Source organism: Rhinatrema bivittatum, chromosome 3 (assembly GCF_901001135.1).
Source record: "Rhinatrema bivittatum chromosome 3, aRhiBiv1.1, whole genome shotgun sequence".
Classification (NCBI taxonomy): Eukaryota; Metazoa; Chordata; class Amphibia; order Gymnophiona; family Rhinatrematidae; genus Rhinatrema; species Rhinatrema bivittatum.
The window spans coordinates 96,518,734-96,544,865 of NC_042617.1; the positions used below are offsets into that span (position 1 = coordinate 96,518,734).

The following is a 26,132-nucleotide window of genomic DNA, read 5'->3' on the forward strand; positions in this document are numbered from 1 at the left end:
ATGAGTCAATAAATGTTCACAAATTGCTCCAAGCTCCCTTCACATCTGGGCATGAGATAAACACAGAGAATCTCTGGTTGCAAAAAAGTGAATGATAACACAGATCAACAGTAGTCTAAGTATGACATTACACCGAGAAGAATGTGGGCAGACTAGCTGAGCCTCCCAGTCCATATCTGCTATTATTATGTTTTAGACTGCAGCATGGCTACCTATGATTTGCTTTTTATGTTTCCAGTGAGGCTCCATTGTATGACTCTCTTTCACAATCTTTGGATCCCAGCACATAGGCTATACTACAGTGTGCAATAAAGAAGTTAGAACAGCAGTCAATAGCTTTTACTGAATTGTGGCATAACAAGTCAAAGTAATACACATTACAAGCAGTTCCATGCTGATAGGGAATGCATCTTTTTTTCAAAGTTTTTGTAAGATGCTTTACATTTTAGAACAAGGACATTCTTTTTTGGAGTAGCTTCTATCACCTCCTTCTGCTGGTCTCTAGGGAGGTATCCATTCACAGCCAATAGAAGTGCTAAATGATTTATAACAACAAAGTATTCTTTTCTGCAAAATAATGTTTTACAGCATAGAAAATAACACTACTTATGTTGTAGCACTCACTGAAATAAAAGACAGATTATGTTACATAGATAGATAGAAATATATATGAAATGAGTGCATTTGATATCATTAAACTCTAGGGGGATCATTCTCTAACGCTATCGCACGCGAAAAGGGACTTTTCGCATGTGATAGCTAGCTCAGGGCGGAGTCGGGGTGGAGTCGGGGTAGTGTGGGGCGGCACCGGGGCCGACGCTGCAGACACATCGCTGCGGGCGAAAAGTAAGATTCCTTATCGCCGCCAGTTTCGCACCGAATAACTACATCTTTTATGGTGTAGTTATTAGGTGCGAAAGCCGGCAGCGATCGCACTGCGGAGGTGCGATCGCTGTCGGCTGTCGCAGGACCGCCCCCTGTTACCGCTGGATTCTCTAAGGTCTGTGACCTTAGAGAATCCAGGCCTAAGACATGGTGCCCAGCATGGATAGAATCTAGGAATGGAGCTTTAACCAAACATGGCATTGTAGAAAAAAATGCTATTAGTATTATAAACAATATTTATCGTTGCTGAATGCACTGAGCTGTGTTATTTTAAATGTTTTCTTTTTTTTTCTTACTCTTTCATAGGAAACAGAACTGCTGGATATGAGTTTTGTGAAAGATGCCAGGTGTGGGAAACATGCCAGAGCTCCAAAGGTAGGATGTGCCAGATACTGTAAATAGGGCTGTAATCTCAAGGTGACCATTCCAGTAGATACCTCACATAAGAAGTTACAATTGTCGAGTTTTATGCTGTTGAACGTGGAAATTCTAAGCAGATGTTTCAGTGTGTATTTCTGCAGTGCTAGTGCTTGAAACATGGCAGCTTTCTTTGGGACTGAAGACGTATAATTTCTTGGTATTGATGAAGGAATATAATATATGCTGATATATTGATTGGCCCTTCTTGGTATTGATGAAGGAATATAATATATGCTGATAACTGTCTATCTAGATAGGCAAATAGGTATGTCTTTGCTTGGGTTATAATTTGCTGACTTGATTTACTTTTCCATTTTAATTTTAGTTATTTAGCCAAGTTCTTAGTAAAATGGCAAGGGGCTTGTGATTTCTTTGACCTTGATGACTATTCATGAATTACTTAAGCAATATTAATGAAAGGAAGAGAAATTCCTGATAGTCAGTGACTGAGTAGAGAAGCCTGAGATCCAAACAAAGCTGGTCATTAGAAAATGCTCATGTTTGACCCAGCAGCCATTATTTCAATTGATTGCTTAAATAATGCTAGGCAATAATTTTTTAAAAGCATAAAATAAACAGACAATGAAGCAGGGAATGTATAGTTGTCTGTACTTGTGGGCATTCCTTGATCAATGATATTTGCTACTGTAATCAGAGCATATAATTTGACGTCAGATATTTATGTTGGTAATAAAAGAGTTTTGCAAAGCTTACTTATAAATTGAGGCATAATTCCATGTAGCTATAGGGAAACCACCTGGCTCCAGGCATTGTAGGGAAAAGATAAGTCAGATCTGATTCTTCAGTATTTTCAAAATATTTCTGGGAGCTTCTCACCCATGGGCAGCCAGACACGGCTTGTATAACCTATGGTCAAGGAACTCTGAGATACTGATTAGAAGTATAAGGACACATTTATTTATAGTACAATTAAGCTAATTAACAACAAGCATCATAAAGAGCTCACAACGAATTACAGTTTCAAAAAAATGTTCTAGGTTCAATAGATAATTTTATAGTATCTAACCAAGGAGAGAGAGGGAAAGAGGCAGTATTCTACAGCATCAGCTGCATAAGCTCAGTGATTTTTATACTGGTTGCCTGTAACCTGGTATGGGTATTGACAGGTAGGCCTTCTTACAATGTAAACTATATATATATATATATATATATATATCTACCCAGGGATGGTGCAAGGTGTTTTTGTTTCCCCTGTACTAATAATTGCTGTGCTATCACACCCCTTCCCACCCCTTGTGTTTTCTAACACTTTTTATTGTTTTTCCAATAACTAACACCCAGCAGAAACAAAAACACTAAATGAGATTATCAGCATTAAAAACAAAAATTGTTATCGAAACATATCCTGCTGATTCCAAACCGTCAGCTCTTGGTAGCAAACAAAATTAAAATACTGGAATAATAATACAAAGAAAATCACTCAGCCCCCTAATTTCATACATAATTTCTTATTGAGCTGTTAGAGCTGCTGATTGTTCTGCCCTTTTCTAGACCACCATGCATTGTTTTGTACTCGTGGAGATTCCCTGCTTCATCCTGTTTTTGTAAAAGAAGCTGTCTGCTAGAAAAATGGCACCTTCCTTGCCTAAAGGGCAGCAAAATTACATACAAGTTCTGTAAAAATCCAACTGCTGAGCCGGTTCATGTTTGATAGAAATCATTGCTCGTCCAACTAAGTGTTATTCTGTCACAGTAGATCTTAAACAGTTTTTAATTAGAGTTTTGAAAAACTATGTTCACCACTTGTTTCTGTAATAGGAAGCCTCATCGAAATCCTCACTGCAATCACAAAGTCACTTTCAACCCTATACTTTAAGACTTCTGAAGGAGATTGGAGAACTATTAGGCTTGATTACATGTGTGAGCACTTATAATATCATTCAGTTCCAGTGCATCAGCATCTACGGATTTTGAAATTTCATCAGTGAGGATATGTCGAAGGATTTTATAGTGTTCCAAGAAAACATTAGACGCTACATCATGTATTTTACTAATATCATACAAAAAGCAAAATTATGTGCTGTTGTAATTCTTCACACCTTTCCTGTACCAAAAGGATGGCCACATTAAGGGGTAGATTTTAAACCTACGCGCGCGGCCTACATTTGTGCACGCTACCTGGCACTCACAAATCATCGCCCGATTTTATAACATTCGTGTGCAGCTGCGCACATGTTATAAAATCTGGGGTCAGCGCGCGCAAGGGGGTGCACACTAGTGCACCTTGCGCGTGCCGAGCCCTAGCGGAGCCCCGATGGCTTTCCCTGTTCCCTCCGAGGTTGCTCTGAAATCGGAGCGGCCTCGGAGTGAACTTTCCTTCAACCCCCCCCCCCCCACTTTACCCTCCCTTCCCCTATCTAACCCACCCCCCAGCCCTACCTAAATCCCCCATACCTTTATTTTGTAAGTTATGCCGGCCGGCTGCTGGCGTGCGATCCCCTGGCACAGCAGTAAATGGCCGCTGTTCCAGAGGCCCCGCCCCAGCACCCCACCCACATCACGCCCATGCCATGCACCTTTCACAAAGCCCCAGGACATACGTGCATCCTGGGGCTTTACGCGCATCGTCGGGCCTATACAAAATAGACTTGGCGCGCGCAGAAGCGGTTACGTGCGTAAATCCTGAGGATTTACGCACGTAACCCTTTTAAAATCCGCCCCTAAGCATGCAGTTGAAAAATTAAACTAATTAAACTAAAAATTAAGGTTCATCTACAGACTGGTACTCAAACTGTCTCTTCTTCCAGCATGGTTGAGCATTAGAAAACTGAGTAACTATTTTTGGTTCAATTTACATATTTTCTGCTTCTTGTTTAGCATCAGCTGATGTACTGAAGAACCCTTCATCATATCTATATCTCTGTAGATACTTCTTGATGCTGTTTAAAATATCTGTGGCAGACGATAAATCAAGTTGTGTACTTTGCAGCATTTTGCTGGCAACATTCTTAAGCCACAGAATAAAACAAAATGCCACCCAGTCCACTCTTTCATGTTACACTAAGGGGCAGATTTTAAAAGGCCTGCGCGAGTAAATCCTTCCGGATTTACGCGTGCAGGGCCCTCGCGCGCGTAAGCACCTATTTTGCATAGGCCGCTGGCACGCGTAAAGCCCCGGGACGCGCGTAAGTCCCGGGGCTTTCGAAAAGGGGCGGGAGGGGGCGTGTCCGGGGGTGTTCCCGAAACGACACGGTATTTCGGGGGTGTGCCGCAGCGTTTCGGGGACCGGCCTGGGGGCGTGGCGACAGCCTGGGGGCGTGGTCGAGGCCTCTGGACCAGCCCCCGGGACCGGAGGACGGCGCGGGGCTGCCGGCCGGCGCGCGCAAAGTTACGCCTGCTTTTAGCAGGCGTATCTTTGCCGACAAAGGTAAGGGGGGGTTTAGATAGGGCCAGGGGGGTGGGTTAGGTAGGGGAAGGGAGGGCGAAGGAAAGTACCTCCAAGGCCGCTCCGAAATCGTAGCGGCCTCGGAGGGAACGGAGGCAGGCTGCGCGGCTCGGCGCGCGCAGGCTGCCGATTTTGCGCAGCCTTGTGTGCGCCGACCCCGGATTTTATAAGATACGCGTGGCTACGCGCGTATCTTATAAAATCCAGCGTACTTTTGTTCGCGCCTGCTGCGCGAACAAAAGTACGCGTTCGCGTATTGTTTGAAGATCTACCTCTAATTCTAGCAGAGCATCATAAATCTTGCCTATTTGATTTCACGTTGGTTGAATAGCATCAATTCAACTTTACTTTGGATCATGCTCAGAGGTTTCACTGTAAACTTAGGGGCGGATTTTATAAAGCATTTACATGCGTAAATCTGGGTTTTACGCATGTAAATGCACTTTACTCGAGTAAGTGGGCTTTTGAAAATTGCTACAATATATGCCATTGAATCGTCCATAGGATTTATTCGCATAAGTGCACTTTACGTGAGTAAATGGCTTTTGAAAATTGCTACAATAGTAGTTACATTTATACGCGTAACTCCTTTGAAAATTACCCCCTTAGTGATTATTTAAAACATTCCAATGATTATTTTGTATAGACAAGGAAACACATTTTTTGAACAACCCCAAAGAATAACTTTGGTTCTCTAGATGCCATTGTAGCATCCTTCACAACAAGGAGGTGACAACTGCATGGAACACAGAAAGTTTGTGGCTTTATGTCACAAATGTGTTTAGGGGCATTAGCATGTTTTCATTTCATATGTGAATCCAGGGGCAGCGGAACATCTTTTTCATTGAGAGGGCCAAGTAAATCAGCTCTGTTCTCAGCCCCTATTGCTATTTCAAGGAACTTCTGACAAATTCAGTGTTCATATCAGTGGAAATTGTTTGAAGTTTACTGAGCTCAAAGCTAAGCTTGACACTGTGATATCAGAGCATTTCATGTGTACCGCATTACCTTGAAAAAGACATTTACAATGTGCTCATCCATCTGTTATCTAATAGGGTCATTCATCAAAAAGCGTTGTGGTGTTAACGCACACGATAATGCGTTAATGTCATAATGCATGTGATAATTGTACTATCTCACGGTGCAAATGTAAATTTTTTGAAGGGTCGGGATTATTGAAAATGAGGGGCAATATTGCATGGTTTTAACTATACCTTTTTTCCTGGTGTTAAACTATGCAATATGCCAGAAATGGCTGTAATGCAATTTGTGTTAAACATTGCACATTGAATTTCAGCCATGTCTGGGCTCAGGAGGGAGAGAAGAGAGGGGAAAAGAGAGAAGGGAGAAGGGGAGAAGGGAAGGAGAGAGGGAGAGCACATCTAGGGAGCCCTTTCCTGTATTCAACTATTTGTTAGAGATGTGCTTCGTTTTTTTCTACCGGGTCGTTTTTCGGTTCGGATACTTCGTGGTACAATTCGGGTTTTCTCGTTTCGTTTTTTCGAAAAACGAAACGAGGAAACCCGAAACCGGGCTGAAAAACGAATCGGTAAACGAAGCTTAAAAAAACCCACCCCAAGCATTTAAAAACATTTAGAAGCATTTTCGTATATATACAACCCCCCCCCCATCCCGATCCCTCCCCAAGACTTACGAAGATCCCTGGTGGTCCAGCGGGGTCCCGGGTTCCATTTGCCCTCCGTGCCCTACTGCAAGCCGTGCACCTCAAAATGGTGCCGAATAGCCTGAACTACCATGTCACAGGGGCTTTCGGCGCTATTGGTCAGCCCCTGTCACATGGCCATCGGCGCCATCTTGTGCTCCTATCATGTGACAGGAGCTGACCAATGGCGCCGAAAGCCTCTGTGACATAGTATGGGCAAAGGCTATCGGCGCCATTTTTGGTTACTGGCAGCCGACAACGAAATCGCTCCCGGACCCCTGCTGGACCCCCAGGGTTTATTGGCAAGCCTTGGGGGGGGGGGGGGGGGTCAGGAGCAGAAAGATCCTGGAACGAGACTTGGAACAAGACTGGAGCAAGAAACAATGCAGTGACAATCTAGCACAAATGCTGACCCGATTGCCAAGGCAAGGAAGTATAGGCAATGACTTCCTTATAACAGGGAATCAATCAGGGCGTGCCGTGGAGCTAGGACCCGCTCTTGGCCCTACAAGAGGCCGGGCGGTTCGCGCACATGTAGGGGCATGGCCAACACAGCCAAGGATGCCAAGCTCCGGCGTGAGGCCTGGTGCGCAGTGGAAGGCCTGGCGACTGCCACCAAGGGATGCCGGGGCCTGGAAGCGCTTGCAGCTGCCGCTAGAGAGGCCGACCCGGGACCTGCCGTGGAACCATGAAGGTGAGCAGGCCCGTGCACGGGCTGGGTGCGGACAAGATGCGTAACAGGTTGCATACCCCCTCTGCAATAAAGATGCTACTGCAAGGGTTATTTTTCTCTATATTCAACACCTTGAACTTGTCCACATTAAATTTCATCTGCCATTTGGATGCCCAATCATCCAGTCTTGCAAGGTCCTCCTGTAATGTATCACAGTCCACTTGTGATTTAACTACTCTGAATAATTTTGTATCATCCACAAATTTAATATCTTCACTTGTCGTATTCCTTTCCAAATCATTTATATATATATATATTGAAAAGCACTGGTCCAAGTACAGATCCCTGAGGCACTCCACTGTTTACCCTTTTCCACTGAGAAAATTGACCATTTAATCCTACTCTCTGTTTCCTGTCTTTTAACCAGTTTATAATCCACAACTTTTAGTTTTTGTAGAAGCCTCTCATGAGGGACTCTGTCAAATGCCTTCTGAAAATCCAAATACACTACATCTACCGGTTCACCTTTATCTACATGTTTATTAACCCCTTCAAAAAAATGAAGCAGATTTGTTAGGCAAGACTTCCCTTGGGTAAATCCATGTTGACTGTGTTCCATTAAACCATGTCTTTCTATATGCTCTACGATTTTGATCTTGAGAATAGTTTCCACTATTTTTCCCGGCACTGAAGTCAGGCTCACTGGTCTATAGTTACCCGGATCGCCCCTGGAGCCTTTTTTAAATATTGGGGTTACATTGGCCACCCTCCAGTCTTCAGGTACAATGGATGATTTTAATGAAAGGTTACAAATTGTAACTAATAGATCAGAAATTTCATTTTTTAGTTCCTTCAGTACCCTAGGATGTATACCATCCGGTCCAGGTGATTTGTTACTCTTTAGTTTGTCAATCTGGCCTACTACATCTTCCAGGTTCTCAGTGATTTTGTTCAGTTCATCTGGCTCATCATCCCTGAAAACCATCTCCGGAACTGGTATCTCCCCAACATCCTCATTAGTAAACACGGAAGCAAATAATTCATTTAGTCTTTCTGCAATGGCCTTATTTTCCCTAAGAGCCCCTTTAACCCCTTGGTCATCTAATGATCCAACCGACTCCCTCACAGGTTTCTTGCTTCGGATATACTTTAAAAAGTTTTTATTATGAGTTTTTGCCTCTATGGCCAACTTAATTTCAAATTCTCTCTTCGCCTGTCTTATCAATATTTTACACATTTAAAAGGACTAGCGCTGTTCACGTCTCCCCTCCTGCCTGCAGTGCTTCAGGAAGAGGCCCAGCAGGGCTGCCAATGTGCTGAAACAGAGATCTGGAATGTGAGAGTATATGAATATGTGTGTGTGTAAGTGTGTATTTGTGTTTGAGTGGGTATGTGAGAAAGCCTGTGTGTGTGTGTGTGTGTGTGTGTGGGTGTGTGTGTGTGTGTGTGTGTGTGTGTGTGAGAGAGAGAGAGAGAGAGAGAGAGTGAAAATATGAGAGCTTTTGAGAGTGTAAGCGAGCATATGTGTCTGTGTAAGAGAGAGAGGGAGTGTACATGAGAGTGAACATGTGTGATAGAGAATGAACATGCGTGTTAGGGTGTGTGTGTATGTATATGCAACAGAGAGCAAGATAAGATTAAGTAGGCTGACTAGAAATGAAAAATCCCCAGGTATGGACAGCAGGGGGTATTTTTTAACCCTATTTGTTTTAATTATTGGACTTTATTTGATGTGTTTGCTTTTTTGAAATATTTGCAGGGGAGATATGTTACATACCTTCAGATACCTGAAAAGTTTAATGATGCACAATCAAAAACAAACATTTTCCATTGATTAGAAATCAATAGAACTAGGGGTCATGAAATGAAACGCCAGGGAGGATGACTCAGAACAAACATCAGGAAATATTTCTTCATGGAAAGGGTGGTAGATGCCTGGATTGCCCCTCCAGAGGAGGTGGTAAAGACAAAACAGGGAAAGAATTCAAAGGAGCATGGGATAAACACTGTAGATCCCTAAAAGCTAGAGGATGGAAATGAAGAAATGAGGATATGGGGGTAAGTTGCTGGTGTGACAGTTACTACCCTTAACCAATAAGCCTTCATACTGTTGATGCTACTCCATCAGTGCTCTCTGCTTCAATGGTAGGGGGGAAAGAGGAAAAGGGGAAGTAGATTCAGACAGCAAATAACAAGGACATTGAATTTTGTGGTCAGGGAAGGCATGTAAGCATAGGGTAACTTACTGATATAGCTGTTACTACCCTTAACCAATAAGCATGAAACTCTTGATGGAACTCCAACATTGATCTCTGCTCCATCAGCAGGAGGTAACGGGGAACTGGACTCAAACAGAAACCAATAAGGGCCCTGACCTTGATGGTCTGGGAAATTAATAAGTGCAGAAATTACCATAAGCTTGCTAGGCAGATTGGATGGACTATTCATCCTTTTCTGCTGTCATTTCTATGTTTGGTAAATTTTTTAAAATTTAAATATGAAGTATTAATTATTGGATATTATTCTATTCATCAGATGTTTTGAAATATTTATTTTTTCACTATTTATTATTTATTTCACTATTATGATGTTTAATATTTCTTGATTTTATTGTTTGCTGTTGTAAAGAACGGTGATCTTTCTGTTTTCCATTTTTGTACTACAGCGTGGCCCATGGAGAAGTAGCCTGCCATTGGAGGCGGGCTACTTTTCCATGGGACACCCTGTATATTCAGAGTCTTGCTTGTTGCAGTTTCCAGTTCAGTTTTTATCTGCATGTTTCTTTATGGTCACTATTTTCTGTATTTGGTGAGGATATGGCTATGTTCTGCATGAGTCACTAAAGTGATGTATTCTAGCATGTGGTTTCTATGTATAGATCTATAGCAGCCCGGCTTCCTCTATTTTCCTAACAGGAGGTATATTGGTTTTTTAGGGCCTGGTATAGTATTTGCAGCGTTGTCTTTTCTTAGGTAAGCATTTTACTGACTAAGTGCTGGGAGTTAATTCTGTTTTGGTTTGGGAGGTTTAATAAATTACAATTGTAATTCAGTTTACTTATGGCTTTCTGGCAGCCAAGCCCACACCCAACACATGTTATAATAGGCCTAACACCATATGGATTCTAAGTATCTTTTCCAGCAGTACATGTAAATATAATATAAATTCTGTAAGTGATATTTTTACCTCAGAAGACTGTACTTGGAATGTCCTTTTCCATGTAAAATCTGTTATAATAACTGCATAATTTTTAATTGTGTGATTGGGGAGGGCTGGGGAGAGGAGGTCTTGCAATCTTTGTATATATGTGTGTATATATACTGAATATAGGGAGAGATCTATAAAGATCTCATAAATGTGGCCTACATGATTGGATTCAGAGATTGGTTAAGCTATTAATAAATGATTAGACTCTTAAAAAAAAAAAAAAAAAAATCCAAAGGGCACCTAATACCCTTGCACCAGCCCTGGGATGGGAGAGGTGGGTAAAGTGGTGTGGTATCAGATAAATAAGACAAGTTAGTGTTCGGGTGCTCATCTACCCAAAGCAGAGGAATCTCAACTGGGCAGACTGGATGAACCAATTCGGGCTTTATATACCATCATCTGTATCTTACTATGAGACTGATCACTGGCTAAAAGGATAAGCATCAGTAATGGGGCGAAATAGATGTAATGAGTTATTACAAAGTGTGTGTGGCCTGATAACTGGCAAGTATTTGTGATTATTCTTTAAATGCATTAATGCATGCTTTCCTAATTGGTAAGAGGCGGCAGCTGTTATGTAATTGTAATTTCCCAGACTGTTCTCAAGGGATGCTGTTGGTATTTTATATTTGGGATAATTTGGTTATACCTCATTTTATGCACAGTTTTCTAGTAACAAGGCATAAGTGAAAATTTTACTCCACACATCCAGAATTTTCACAGTTGAAAGTGGGCAACCTTAGCCCTCTCCTAACTTTAAAGAAATTGTTATGGCCTAGCAGCCCATAACCCCTTTCCACTTTATATCTTTATCTGGGTAACTTTAGCTGAGAATGTTCAGTGGAAAATAACTTGTGTGAAATATTTGGCTAAAGTTATCTGTCTCTTCTCCATGCTGAAGAGTCCTAACACTTTTAACCTTTCCACATAAGAGAATTGTTCCATCTCATTTTATAATTTTGGTTGCCCATCTCTGTACTTTTTCTAATTCTGCTATATCTTTTTTGAAATGTGCTGACCAGGAAGCCTTCCTGGGAGAAGAATTGGGCATACCTGAGGGTGTGCTGGGCCAAAGGACTGAGTGCCGACAGCACCAGGAACACAGGTCCCTGCGGTCCCCTCCAACGTCACCTATTTAAATCTTGGTGCAGCAGGGCGCACCACTGGGCAAGATTTTGGAAAGGCTCTTCTCCTCTTCTTGATGGGAAGGAAAAGGAAAGCTAGAGTAATTACTTCTACGCCAGCAGTGAGAGCAATGAAGGGACCAATGGACACTCTTCTTGCTCGAAGATTGAGTCAAACAATGAGAGAATCTGTTCCTGATATTTCTTACTCATCGGGGGCCTCAGTTAGTCCTGTCAGTAACCAGTCCTCTCCCTCTGGATTTATTGGTGCCAGTTCACCAGTTAGTAACCTTGACTCAGTGCTTATATTTAAGGAGTTGGAAACCTAGCTCTTTTGAATATCAGACTCTCAGTAACATAATAAGTGACAGCAGAAGAAGACCAATTAGCCCATTCAGTCTGCCCAGTATTTCATATCTACACTAATAACATCCCACTTGCCAACCATAGAAACTTGAGTGCTTGCAGGATAATCTGTCTTTATCCTACTCAATTTTTGTTGTCATCCACTATGATTCTCTACTATCTTTTACCATTGCATAATGTTGAGATAGTGCACTTGAAAATGAATTCTCTTAAAAGCATTTACAGAACACCAATAAATTGCATTGTTCATTTATAAGTCAGTAGATACACACGCAGTAAAAGACTCCTCAAATTCACTTGGTAGACTCAAGCCCATTGCTGGACTGACGGGCACCCCAGGAAGGCAGGACTGGAGGTGTAACCTCCTCTATGGTCTGTTGGTGCCCCACCCCTACTACTGGGGTGCATTGGTGCCCCCCTCCAGCATTCTTGATGGTCTCCTGTCTTGGCCTCCCCTTCCGATAACCCTGGTTAGACCTATTATGTGCATAGTACCTAAGAACATAAGAAATTGCCATGCTGGGTCAGACCAAGGGTCCATCAAGCCCAGCATCCTATTTCCAACAGAGGCCAAAACCAGGCCACAAGAACCTGGCAATTACCCAAACACTAAGAAGATCCCATGCTACTGATGCAATTAATAGCAGTGGCTATTCCCTAAGTATATTTGATTAATAGCCATTAATGGACTTCTCCAAGAACTTATCCAAACCTTTTTTGAACCCAGCTATACTAACTGCACTAACCACATCCTCTGGCAACAAATTCCAGAGCTTTATTGTGTGTTGAGTGAAAAAGAATTTTCTCTGATTAGTCTTAAATGTGCTACTTGCTAACTTCATGGAATGTCCCCTAGTCCTTCTATTATTCAAAAGTGTAAATAACCGAGTCACATCTACTCGTTCAAGACCTCTCATGATTTTAAACACCTCTATCATATCTCCCCTCAGCCGTCTCTTCTCCAAGCTGAAAAGTCTTAACCTCTTTAGTCTTTCCTCATAGGGGAGCTGTTCCATTCCCCTTATCATTTTGGTAGTCCTTCTCTGCACCTTCTCCATCACAATTATATCTTTTTTAAGATGTGGCGACCAGAATTGTACACAGTATTCAAGGTGCGGTCTCACCATGGAGCGATACAGAGGCATTATGACATTTTCCATTCTATTAACCATTCCCTTCCTAATAATTCCTAATATTCTATTTGCTTTTTTGACTGCTGCAGCACACTGAGCTGACAATTTTAAAGTATTATCCACTATGATGCCTAGATCTTTTTCCTGGGTGGTAGCTCCTAATATGGAACCTAACATCGTGTAACTACAGCAAGGGTTATTTTTCCCTATATGCAACACCTTGCACTTGTCCACATTAAATTTCATCTGCCATTTGGATGCCCAATCTTTTGAGAATATTAATCTCACAACATAAAAATCTTTTACAAGATCTGGTAATTCATGTGTGAATACTTTTACTTGTGCGCTGGGGGAAATTTAGCTGCAATATATTTTTTCAAAGTGAAATTAATTACTTCAATTCTAATGTTCTTTTTTTCTAATTGAATACTGTATTCATTAAGATTAAGATCTTAAAATAACTTATGCTATTTTTTCAAATGAGTCTAGTAACTTTTCAACGAACAGTTTTAATAATAATCTTAGAATTCTTGAGTTTCTGCATAGCTCCTTTTGTATAAAGAACAATTTCAGATCCGCTAGCTTACAATTATAATTCCTTGGCATTCCTAAGAAAGTTAATTCCATTTATTCTGTCTTTTGCTCTGACATTTGGTCTCACATTTGAACCATTAAGTTGTAAGGATGTGCAGCACCATCTTTTTCATTTCGGTTCATCTTTTCATTTTGGGTTTTTTATGCTTTCAATTCATTTAGGGGTAGATTTTAAAAAGGAGCGGTACTACACACACATGTACGCCCGCGCACAACCTTTTAGAATCTACCCCTAAGGTTACTGCCTTCCTCCGTTCCCTTCCCCCAACCTACCCTTCCCACCCCTTTCCCTAACCTTTCCCCCTCTAGCCCTACTCTAACCCCCCCAAAAAAAAATGTTTATCTTACCTTTTGCGCCTGCGGGCAGCCTGCTAGCATGCACTCCTCTGACTTAAAGAAATTGGTCTTCAAGACACCACAATCAAATGGTTCAAATCCTACCTCTCAAACAGATCCTACATCGTCAAGACAAACTCATCCGAATCCTCTCAAGTGCCCCTCACACATGGGGTCCCACAGGGTTCTTCCCTTTCCTCAACCCTCTTTAACATTTACCTCCTCCCACTATGCAAATACCTTTCAGATGCAAACCTCACCTACTTCGTCTATGCAGACGACATACAAATACTTCTCCCCATAAACAAGTCCATCCAACTCACCATGGAAAAATGGAACAACCTCAGCTCAAATCTGTCCCAATTACTATCCCAACTATCACTATGCCTCAACCAAGCCAAAACAGAAATCCTTCACATCCACGATGACCGTCCCTCTTATCCCCTCAAGTGCACCCCCTCCAACCACCCAGGAACCTCAATCAACACGGGAGTGCCACAGATCTCACAAATCTCACTCACTCCATCCACAAGAAACCTAGGAGTAACAATTGACAGCCAACTCAACTTTCAACGACACATCTCCAATACAATTAAGGATGGATTCTTCAAACTCCAAACCCTGAAAAAACTTAAACCCCTTCTCCAAGCGCACGACTTCCGAACAGTCCTTCAATCAATTATCCTCTCAAAACTCGACTACTGCAACTCCCTTCTCATCGGCCTACCAGAAATCCACATCAGACCCCTCCAAGTTCTACAAAATGCCGCCGCCAGAATCATCACCAACAACAAAAAATCCTCCCACATCACACCTACCCTCAAAGAACTCCACTGGCTACCCATCACACAAAGAATCCATTACAAAACACTCACCCTCATGCACAAAAAAATACACAACAACAAAATGAACTGGCTAAACAACGCAATACATCCACACCCCACACAAAGAACCCTCAGATCCACCAACACTGGCCTCCTAGCCATCCCCAATCTCAAATCTGCACACCTCAACGCAACCCGCAAACGAGCCATAACAATAGCGGGACCCACCCTATGGAACACCCTCCCCACCTGTCTCAGAAATGAACCATCACTGCAAACCTTCAAAAAACACCTAAAAACATGGCTGTTTTTAAAAGCCTTCCCACCCGACCCTTAACCTGCCCGAACGCAACACACCTCATCCCATACTCAAGTCTTCTCACCCCCCTGAATCCCTCACTCCGCTACTTCCTCCCACCCCACCTTCCCCCCCTCCCTTCCCTCATCCCCCCCACCTCTATTCCTAAATTACCTAACCATCAAGTCCCTAATCCTAAATTTATTTTATCAACAACACATTCATGTACATATGTTATTTTCTATAACCTTTTGTTATATCCTATAACCTTTTGTTCCATGTACCACTGTTATAATATGTTATAATTGTTTTTTTTTTGTTTTTTTTTTGTTTTTTTTTTGTTTTTGGTTACCATGTTATAATGTAAAATAGGGCGGACTACGCCCTATTCTCTTGGTTATCTGGAAACCGATGTGATATCTCGATTGAATGTCGGTATATAAAAGAAATAAAATAAATAAATAAATAAATATAGCGGCAATAGCCGTTCTGTCGGAGGCCTCTGGCCCTGCCCTGCACCTGGACCGCCCCGCCCCCGGACCGCCTCGTTAGTAAAGCCCCGGGACATACACATGCCCTGGGGCTTTACGCTTGTCGCCGGGCTTTTTTAAAATAGGCCCGACGCGCGTAACCCTTTGAAAATCTGGCCCTTAATGTTTTGTTTCATTTCTGTTCATTTTCCAAACTGAAAAAAAACCCATGAAATGGAAATAAAAACTAAAACAAACAAAAATAAAAAGAACTGATTTTAAAACACCCTGCAAAATATGAACCTGAAGCCCAGGCGTGTCCCCTTCCGACCTCCATTCCTGGCCCACAAATCTAAGCTGTCCTAGGGCCAGCCTAGTCCAGGCCAGCTGGGTCTGCTCAGGCCCAGCTCCCTCATTTCAATGTTCCAGGGTTGAGGAACTTTCACCACAGCCCCCACTTATCCACTTCCCAGGTCCGAGTGCTAAAGGGCAATACCCATTCACTCCTGTTGGGTCCTGGAACTTTAAAAATGGTAAAGAATAAATGTGGAGTAAACGTTGTCACACAAGGGAGTAAATCCAGTTTAAACATGGTGACATCCACCTGTAGGACAGCACTGAAGCGATGTCACTTTGACACTTTCCTCTGGTGTGGCCAGCACCATATAGGGCCAGATTTCAAAAACATAGCGAGGGCATAGATTTGTTCGTACAACCCGGTGTGAACAAATCTACGCCCGATTTCATAACATGCGAGCGGAGCCGCACGCATGTTATAAAATCCAGGGTCGGCGCGCGCAAGGGGGTGCACACATGTACACCTTGCGCGCGCCGAGCTCTAGGGGACCCCCGATGGCTTTCCCCATTCCCTCCTGCCCCCCGCACCTTCCCCTCCCTTCCCCTTCTAACCCGCCCCCCAGCCCTAACTAAAACCCTTCCTGACCTTTATCTAGAAAGTTACGCCTGCCTCCGGGCAGGCATAACGTACGCTGCTGGTGCACCATCCCTCAGCAGAGGGCTGTGCTGGAGGCCTCGGTGCCGCCCCCGGAACACCCCTTTTTGCAAGCCCCGGGACATACGCTCGTCCCGGGGCTTGAGCGCGCTGCCGAGCCTATGCAAAATAGGCTCGGCACGCGCAGGGGCAGATTTTCTCAGGTTACGCGTGTATGTTACGCGCGTAGCCTTTGAATATCTGCCCCACAGTGTATGGTTATATAAACAACTTCACTGACTCCAGTCCATTTAAATAGGTGGAGAGGCCCGGCTTGGCCCATGCCGAATTAGCTTTGTAGACTATGAGTGGCAGTTAGAGGCACCTAGGGAAAACCAAATTGAGCCTGCGGAGGCCCAACTGGACAGGACCAGACCCCAGGCTCATATTTTGCAGAATGGGACAGGATTTTCCAGGGCCTAATTTTTTTTAATTAATACACAGGCCGATTCATTGAAAAGTGCGGGAGAGCCTGCGCTCCGTGTTGAGTGCCCAGCCTCATGACGCACCCCGAGGCACCTCTCCAGGGGTGCGTGATTTTCTATTTAAATGAGGTCGCGCTCTAATAAGGAGGTACTAGGGACAATAGCACGTCCCTAGCACCTCTTTATTAGCGTTAGGGATGGCAGTCAGCGGGTCTGACAACCGACGCTTAATTTTACGGCATCGGTTTTCAAACCCGCTGACAGCCACAGGTTTGGAAAATGGACGCCGGCAAAATTGAGTATCTGTTTTCTAACCCGCCGGCTGGTGGGCAGATTTTTTAATTCTTTTTTTGTTTTAATTTTTGGTTCCTCCGATTAATATTGCTAGGATATTATGTCAGAGGGTGTACATAAAAGCAGTATTTTCTGCTTTTCTGTACACTTTTCAGGGTCGCTTAGAACTTAACGCCTGCCCTTGGGCAGGCGTTAAGTTCTGAGAGTAAAATGTATGGCTTGGCCACACATTTGGGTTAAGAAAGCAGCAAGGAAGGCTGTCTAACAAAGCCGTGGAGGCAACAAAATGAGGATTAGAAGCCAAGATGTCCAAAATTCAATCCTTTATTGGAGACTTAAAATCTTAAAAACGCCTGACTCAGGCCGAGTTTCGCCCTCTACCAAAGGGGCTGCATCAGGGGCTCTGTTATATCAAATCATATTCATGTATGCACAGATGGAGTATGAAAAAATGCGTCATATGGTCTCTAAGCAGAAATGTCATTAAACATATGACCAAAGAATTGTGATCAATTGTGGTTCATGAGTAGGCACATAGGCTGCATACCATTTGTTTGATTGCACCAAGTCATGTATCTTCACTGTGCATTTTAAGATTTTTAAGATTTTAAGTCTCCAATAAAGGATTGAATTTTGGACATCTTGGCTTCTAATCCTCATTTTGGCCACACATTTTACTTTCAGTATTCTGGGCGACTAACTAATAGGCTCATCAACGTGCATTTGCATGTGATAAGTGCTATTAGTTTCAGGGGGGTTGGCTGTGTATTGCTGTGTATTGTGTATTGCTGTGTATTGCTGTGTATTGTGTTAAACAGTGCACTCGGCAGAGCGCACCATTCTGTATTGGCCTGACAGTGAATTAAAAAAAATAACCTAAAATATGTGGATATTTTTGTAGGAGACTATTTTTGGTCATTCAGAGGCAAAATCCACTAAAAATGTTACTCGCCTGTCTCTTGAAATGTGAATCCTGGAGAAAGGCATGCTCATTTATTGTGTTCCCTAGTAGTTCACCTGTGGGGTAATGAAATGGCATTGTACAAGACAGTCAAAGCCTAGCTATTTTCTGCTGCCAATTACAAATAGGAAATGGAAATTTTCTTAGCAATTGTGCTGGTATTATTTGATTATAAATTCATATGCAAGTCTGCAAGCTGCTAAATGCGGCATTATTTTCTGTAGGACACAGAAATACCTGAGATATTTGCAGAGCTAGACTATGAGTTTCCTGAGATTGCATTTGAAATTTTATTTTATTTATTGGCATTTGGATGCCGCCTGAACCTAGCCTCTAGGTGGCTAACATACATAATCAAAAAACAAACATAGATAATTATGAAAACAAGTGACTAAATACTTAAGTGTGTGAATGGGATACTAAATGTGCCTGTGTTTTTTTTCTTACTGTATTTTGTGCTGGTAAAAACAATAGTTCCTATGGAAACAGAATCCTTGACAGTAGCAGACCCAGAATTTCCACAGCAGGCAATGCGCTAGATGAGGGAAACTCAGCGGCACGTGCAGTTATTAAAACGTTAACACGTGCCATTATTTTCCTTTTTGAGCACTTTACTGAGCCGATAAAAGGCATATATAAAAATGCAATTAAAAAGAAATAATTAACTAGTTAGAGCATGATAAAATAGTTGGAAAATACCCAAACATGTTCAGCACAGACCAATCTCTAAAGTTACTAATGAAAGCATAGTTGAAATCCATGGGACTATGGCTGCAACCCATGAGCAGAGGGGCTGGATAGTTTTACAACAACCTCAGCAACCTTGATGACCTTGGGGGATTCTTACAAAACTTGAGAATAAGATGTGTGAGGGGCCTTGGTGTTTGGCTTAAATAGTGGTTTTATAAGTTATGAAATGGCCTACTAAAAGAAGTGCTACAGGCCATGACTGTAACAAATTTTAGACATGCTTGGGGTAGATATGGGAGGCAGTGGTGGAATTGATTGGGTTAAGAGGTCAGTTAAAAGACATTTGAGGTGGGGGGAGACTAATTTACCTGGAAGGAGTAGCTGTTGGGTTTCATTTGGGAACTTTTATGAACATAGATATTTGTGCATCTACCCAAAGTGGCTGAATATCAACTGGACAGACTGGATTGGCCATTTTGGTTCTTATCTGCCATCACTTACTATGTTACTGGTCTAATGTAAATGATATCCATTGCAAGGACAATATGCATTAGTAATGAGGAACTAATATTTTGTTTTGAGCATTTGTTCCTAAATTATTTTTTATTTGTTTGCATTTATTTTCAGTCTTTATATGTCAGACAAACTATGTACATTATTGGAAATTCTCTCATGTGCAATTCCTTTGAGATATCATCATTAATTCATTGATTATTAATCACATAGACTGCTACAACTCCTGTTTCCACGATAACTCACAATGCAGTCTTAAGCACCGCTAGCTTCAACAGAATACAGAATTAATAGGTGCTAAATCCTCTAACTGTATGAAACCAATTCTGCAAAACCTACACTGGTTCCTGGTTGAAATTTAGATAAAATTTACATCCATTCGCTTTATCTTCAGATGCTTAATCTAACGAGATCCAGAGTATCTATCCCATTCCCAACTACAGATAACTACAGAGTACAGATAACTACAGATAACTACAGAGTATCTATCCCATTCCCAACTACAGATAAATTGCTCTTGCACAAAAGAACGTCAGGTTCCCAGAATGCCTTCCTGTTCTCCACTATGCTGGCATCAAAAAAACTAACTGGCACAAGACATTCAACTGCTTTGTACATAAACCATGAAACAGAATTCTTCTAGAGCTACACATGGAAACTTGTTACCTTCCCTTCCCTTCCATGAAAGAACCAAAACTTGTTTGTTCAGCCAAGCCTTCTGTTAGACACCGAAGCGGAGACCTATCTTCTAATTACTACCTTGGCTGCATCCCCACTTGTAACTTGAAATTCTTTCCAAGGTTTACCTGTTTTCTAGATTGCTTACTCTCCCTTTATTGTGTGTAACACCCCCCTCAATTGGGAATAGGGGGCCACCTGCTGAAACTGCTGAGTGATGACCTTCTGGGTGGAATGTTTGGATCCATGCAAGATCAAAGGCTTCACAATCAGTACAAAAAAACCCAAAAACTGTCCACACAAAAAAATGTGTTACAAAATAGAAAAAACTGTACTAAAAATTGTAAGTAATCCAGTCATACAAAAAGAAATAAATTGCAGATAGTTCTTTACAAAGTAGAAGACATACGAATGGCATACACTGTCCTTTTCTATGCAATTACTCACACATCTTGAGTTCCACATCAATAAAACGTTAATCTTTCCTAAATTCCAAATGGTCTTCTCTTTCTCAGAAACCCTCCAGAATCCAGGAAATCCTTTTTCCAATGTACACAAAAACAAATGTGGCTGCTAGTTCTCCTAGTGAGATTCCTATTCCCTTTAAAAGCTTGGAAAGTAAAACAGACGTTTGGTTAAAATATCTTCCTGGAATTCCCTTCCACCCGAAGTGAAAGGTAGCACATATTCTCCAACTGGCTAGGAGAATTTCTTATTCCAGAGACTTATCCAAACTTCTATCAGGGTTTGAGGAGTCTCCTTTTATCACTTTTCGTTCACTGACTCATCCTTTGTGGAACGGACCACTTTCATTATGCATTGATGCCGTCACTCCTCCAGAACCTCCCCTTAGCTTAATCTACAGTCGGGCCTAACCAACTCTACATGTGCTTAATATATCTTGTTTCTTTCCTTGTGCTCAACGTAACTCATTTCACTTTATTGAGTCTGCTTTGTGCCTTACCCTAGTAAAAGTCAGAATATCAAATGAGTATAAACAAAATAACTATAGCACAATATTGGAAGCCTTAATCTGGAATTCCATTGAATTCTTAGACTATGAAAAAAATAGGTGTCTTATGTTTGACTCATTTTCCTTCTTTCTGTCATGGAAAGTGAGCATTTCTGACTGTGCTGTGGTTGACACAGCCTCACGAGTGATCTTGCTAGGCCCACACCAACAGTGGGTAGACATGCTCTAACTGGGACTAGGTTGAACCTCATTATTACCAATCACTATGCCCATGGGTTGAGTCTTTGGGTTTGGGGTCCAGCAGGACTTAGACATGAGTCTTGTAAGTAACAGTCAGACAAAGTCAGGAAGCAGACCAAGGTCAGGACAGGTGAAGATCAGGCAGCATCATAATCCAGGCTGGGGTCAGGTACCAAGAATTAGTCAGAAAGCTACAGGCAGAGAAGACAAGGGCAAGAACAGTCAAGATACAGACTGAGACAAACAAGACAAGGATAGGCAAGACTTGGTCAGGAACAAGGCATGGCAAGGAGCAGGACCAGAACAAGGCAAGAAAGGGAGCTGGACTGGAGACAGGCAAGGCACTGGAATAGAGGCAAGGCAGGAAGGAAGAACAAGTCATGAAGCAAGGAGGAGTCCCATTGGCCAGCGCAAGGAAGAAGAGGAGGCAGCAGCATCAAATTGGCCCAAATGGGAAGGATGAAGGGGAAGAAGTGTCAGATTGAATTATGTGAGCAGGTAGAGAGTCCATCAAGCTAGGTTGAGAGAACATTGCACAAATCTCGTCTTTGGGTGAGTTTCCTCACTCCGAGGGTCATCAAATCTTCACAAAAGAGCATTGTTCTGTTCATACATCTCACTTTGAATGTCAAAGTGGCCCCTAACCCCTACACTAATACCTAAACCTCACCTCGAGTTACTAGGTGGGCCTCCCATAGAGATATAAATACCTATCTAGGGTCAAGGCATTATGGCTAGTCTCTCTCTCCCTATTACCATAAAACACACCCAACTGAGGCCTGCCTGCATTTTGATAAATCCAGGCCTCAGTTGGCTAATGTTTTAGCCAGACAAGTCAGGGGTGGGGAATATGTGGATCTAGGAGTTGGCTGGATAAATTAACTGGCTAACTCGATATTCAGAGTTAGCCGGCTGATTTAGCCGGCCAACCCTGGTCAAGTGAAAGGGTTCTCCTAAAGTTAGCCAGTTATACATAACTTTAAAATAGCCAGGTATATTCAGTGGCATGACTGCGCCACTGAATATACAGCACTAGTTAGCCGGTTATACGTATATACCCGGCTAACTAACAGAGCCTTGCGGTGGCTGAATATGGACCTGTTAAAGATTATTATACAAGTATATGCAAAGGAAAAAGTGGGAGAAAGAACAGCAATGCCAGTCATTGAAAGATCAGCTACAGAAGGTAGAAGCGGCCCATAAGAGATATGATTCTCACAGTTTACGGCAGGAATTAAGAGACATTTGCTACAAGTTACAACTACTAGAGGCTGAAAAAATAGCATTTAAAATGGATCTTATGAAGCAAATCCAATATGAGCAAGGGAATAAGGCTGGCAAGCAATTGGCACAAGCGCTGAAAAAAAGAATGTCCCGAGCTCAGATAATTAAAATTAAAGATAGAAATGGAAAAAACTGGGTAAAGATTTGGAGGCTTGACTGACCATATTGTGCTAGGAAGGATAGCGGCGGTAAAAATGTCTCTCTTACAAAAACTGGGATATTTCTTTCAAACCCTGCCGTGCCTTGTGCCAGCTGGCTATTTAGAAACATTGCAGAGGAAAATGTTTTCCTACATTTGGAAGAGAAGACCACCAAGAGTATCCAGAAATGTGCTATACCAAACTAAATCTAATGATGGATTAGGGATCCCTAATATCGTTAAATATTATGCAGCCTCACATTTAAAAGCAGAAGTGGACCTCCATAATAAGGTTCAATCTAAACAATGGGTGGCAATTGAGGAAGATATGTTTCTAGGTGGAAATATGAGAGATTTAATCTGGAAACCCGGGAAAATGTTATATGATTCTACATATATGTCACCCTGCACCGCTACTACATTGATGATATGGAGGTTGTGGAGGCAGTTACTATTGGGTCAATGGCAATACACTTACACTACCCCTATATCAAACTGTGAAAGTTTTCCTGCAGGAAGAGAAAGTCAAGGGTTCCAAAAATGGACAGACTAGGGGTTAACTACATTGGTGAGTAATATGAGGTTGGATCCTTTCACTACCCCTTTTACATGTTTCCTTAAGGTTTAGATTGAGCACTATAGGCTGGGATCCATAGTCTACAAAAATTCAGCAATCCCAAAAGACCTCATTTGTGTCTCATGGGTATGGCCATCCTGCGGGCTTCCACCTGCATTTCATTACCTATCTCTTTTCCCTCTTGACCAATCCTTATTCCCAAAAATGTAACCCTAGGAAGGCAAATCTGGGCCTTTACTGGATTGACTTTGAAACCCTCATCAGCAAGTAGCAGCAGCAGTTGCTCCGTCCATAGCTGTACAGAAGCAACAGAGGGGCCTGTGAGGAGAAGGTCATCAACATACTGTATTAGGGTTACATCAGCTGGTAGTTAGACTTGGAAAGGTGCCAGAGCTTTAGCTAGGATCATGGAAAAGATAGAGGGGCTTTTAGAGTATCCCTGGGGAAGGCAAGTCCACTGGTATTTCTGCCCTTCATACTGAAAAGTTGTCAAGGAGGGATGTAAGGGTATGCAAAAGAAAGCATTTGACAAATCTGGAATGCTGTGTACTTTACCCAGCAGTTGTCACTGCAGTAACGTTGCTGGGTTCTCTATGCAAGGAAATTTGGTGTCTACCTAGTAACTGAGATGCAGGAGGTTGTGAACCATTTGCCAGCATCCATTGTCCTTATGGACTGGAAATAAGGGCGTTTTGTACGGGGAACATGAAGGTTCAATAATACCATGTTGTAATAATTCTGGAATTTATTTCCATATGCCACTGGAGAAAGATCATATTGGGCCCATTTGGGTCCCTGAACACAATTCCATAAATTAATTTTAACTGGTGGTGCTGATTTGGCTAGACCAAATGAGGAGTTTGTGGTTGCCCATACTTGTGAGTTGGGCAATAAAACAGAAATGGGATATTTAGGGGCTTTTTGTGGTGGGGTTCAGAAGTTTGTGTACAATTTGCTATTTTGCAAGATGTTTGCATGCTTACATTTCTAAGCTTTTCTGTATTTTTTACGCTTGCTAATTTACAGGTAGATTTTTAAAGCATTGCTCATGCAAAAATGGCCGCATTCTCGCGTATGTGGGCTGCGCGTGAGCAACGTGAATTTTAAGAAGCTAGGAGGTATACACATACATACTTGTGCGCCCATTAAGAATAAGGTGGCAGAAAAGGGGTGTTCTTGGCTGGGGCCAAGATGTATGCATGTAACCACTGAATTTTGCAAGGCTGACCATGGCAATGTGAATAACTTTTCTATTGGTCCTGATATGGTGGGAAGAGAGAGAGAGAGAGAGACTCTTTTAAAGGGTCAATCTGACACTCTATTTATATCCCACTGTAAGGGGGGCACTTTCAACTCAGGATGGGTTTGGAGGGGGGCGGTGTTACATTGGTCTGCCTAGGGCACAAGTTCTGTAGACCCTAGGCCCTTTAAAAGAGTCTCTCTCAGTAACTGGTGAGTACGTGCATAAGCCTCCAACACATGTACATGGTAGGGATATTTTTTTTGCTCGCGTGCCCAATACATGCGTTTATGGGTACATGCGTGCACCATTTAAAATGTACTTGTAAGTTGCAGAAGTTGCACTTGTCTAATGTTTTTAGGTGGGAGGTCTATGTTAAGTGGTAGGAGGTCTAATTGAAATACTAGAGGATCTGAGTGAACTGGTGGAGGTGTTGGTGAGCTGGAGTTTGGAAGTGCGCAATCAAGTAAATATTTTCAGAAGTGCACATTCTTTATAAAATACATGCCTTCTCATATAACTTAGGGTTATTCCATATTAAAGTCATTATTTGTGTAAAATATATGCAAGTAATTTTATAAAATGTGTAGAGAAAGTATGCGTTTTCCCGCAGTATAAATACATATGTGTGCTGAAAAATATGTTTGTTCTTTTGGGGCAGAAATATGCAGTATTTTATAAACTGTGCTGCTCCCGCCACAAAGTTAATAAAATACTAGCCTAAATCTCCACAGGTCCAATTAGCATGCATTTGGCTACTTATGCAGGCTATTGAAAATTGCGCTCAAAGAGAAAAGGAAAACAAATCACTGAGGTCACCAACTGATTAAACCTTCAAGTAGTAAAGAGTAGGATAATTAAGAATCTTTCCAGTACTATGCAGCAAGCAGAAGAGAAACAAAGAGCAACTACAATGTCACTTATTGAGTTAGCCAGCTATACACTTCAGACAGTAGAAATGATGTTCTAGTACTGACATCTTGATTGCACCATTTGGCGCATACCAGATCAGAAGGTAGCCTTAAAATAAAAAGGCAGTGTTTATAGAATCAGCTTTATTTACAATAAAGGAAAAAAAGCAGAAATAAAAGCAGTCTCCTGCTCTTGATGGGAATACCAGAGAAAATAATAGAGGAGGCTACGCCCACATAGTTAGGGTTCTGAACAGATCTCAAGTAGCAACCATTGTTTAACTCTCAAGCTCTCCAATATACTTTGACAAATCCAAGGAATCTTCACACTATTTAGTAAAGTTGTTATAGGGACTTTAATGCATTCTGAAAAGAAAAGACTGTATTTTACACCCAGGAATGTTAGGATCTGAGCATCAATAGCTTCCTGTGCTTGTCAACAATTGTTCTAGAAGGCTCTGCAGTAATAAGCATTTTATGGTCTTCCCATGTGATAAGAGCAGATTGCTTGACTTTCTTGAACATTTCAAGCACTCATGATTATCCTAATATTTAGCATGAATCATCTGGTGAAGTGTGGCAAGGAACTCAGTGTATGATTTTGATCTTGAAAGTCCTAATAAAGGAAAATTGTAGTACCTGTGGTAGTTTTCCAATAACCAGGTTGGATCTTGAGCTTCAGCTGCCTCCAGCAAATCCATATTATTACCATGGTTCCTATTATTCCTTCTGGCTCCTAGGTACCTTGCACACTATTTTGAGTTGTTTAATCATAGCAGCTCCCATGAAATCCTCTAACTTCCTGGTAGAGGTTTCC

The 26,132-nt window shown here is 42.0% G+C and overlaps 1 protein-coding gene across 2 annotated transcripts in view; it reads left to right on the forward strand.

The window, feature by feature from the left end:
* The window catches only part of PLCB1 (phospholipase C beta 1), a 1,417,494-nt gene that overhangs the window by 435,362 nt on the left and 956,000 nt on the right, over positions 1 to 26,132 (forward strand). For both annotated transcript variants that reach the window (XM_029593506.1, XM_029593507.1), the window contains exon 3: positions 1,192 to 1,260. In XM_029593506.1, coding sequence (XP_029449366.1) covers positions 1,192 to 1,260 — 69 coding nt within the window. The remainder of the gene's footprint in view (positions 1 to 1,191; positions 1,261 to 26,132) is intronic.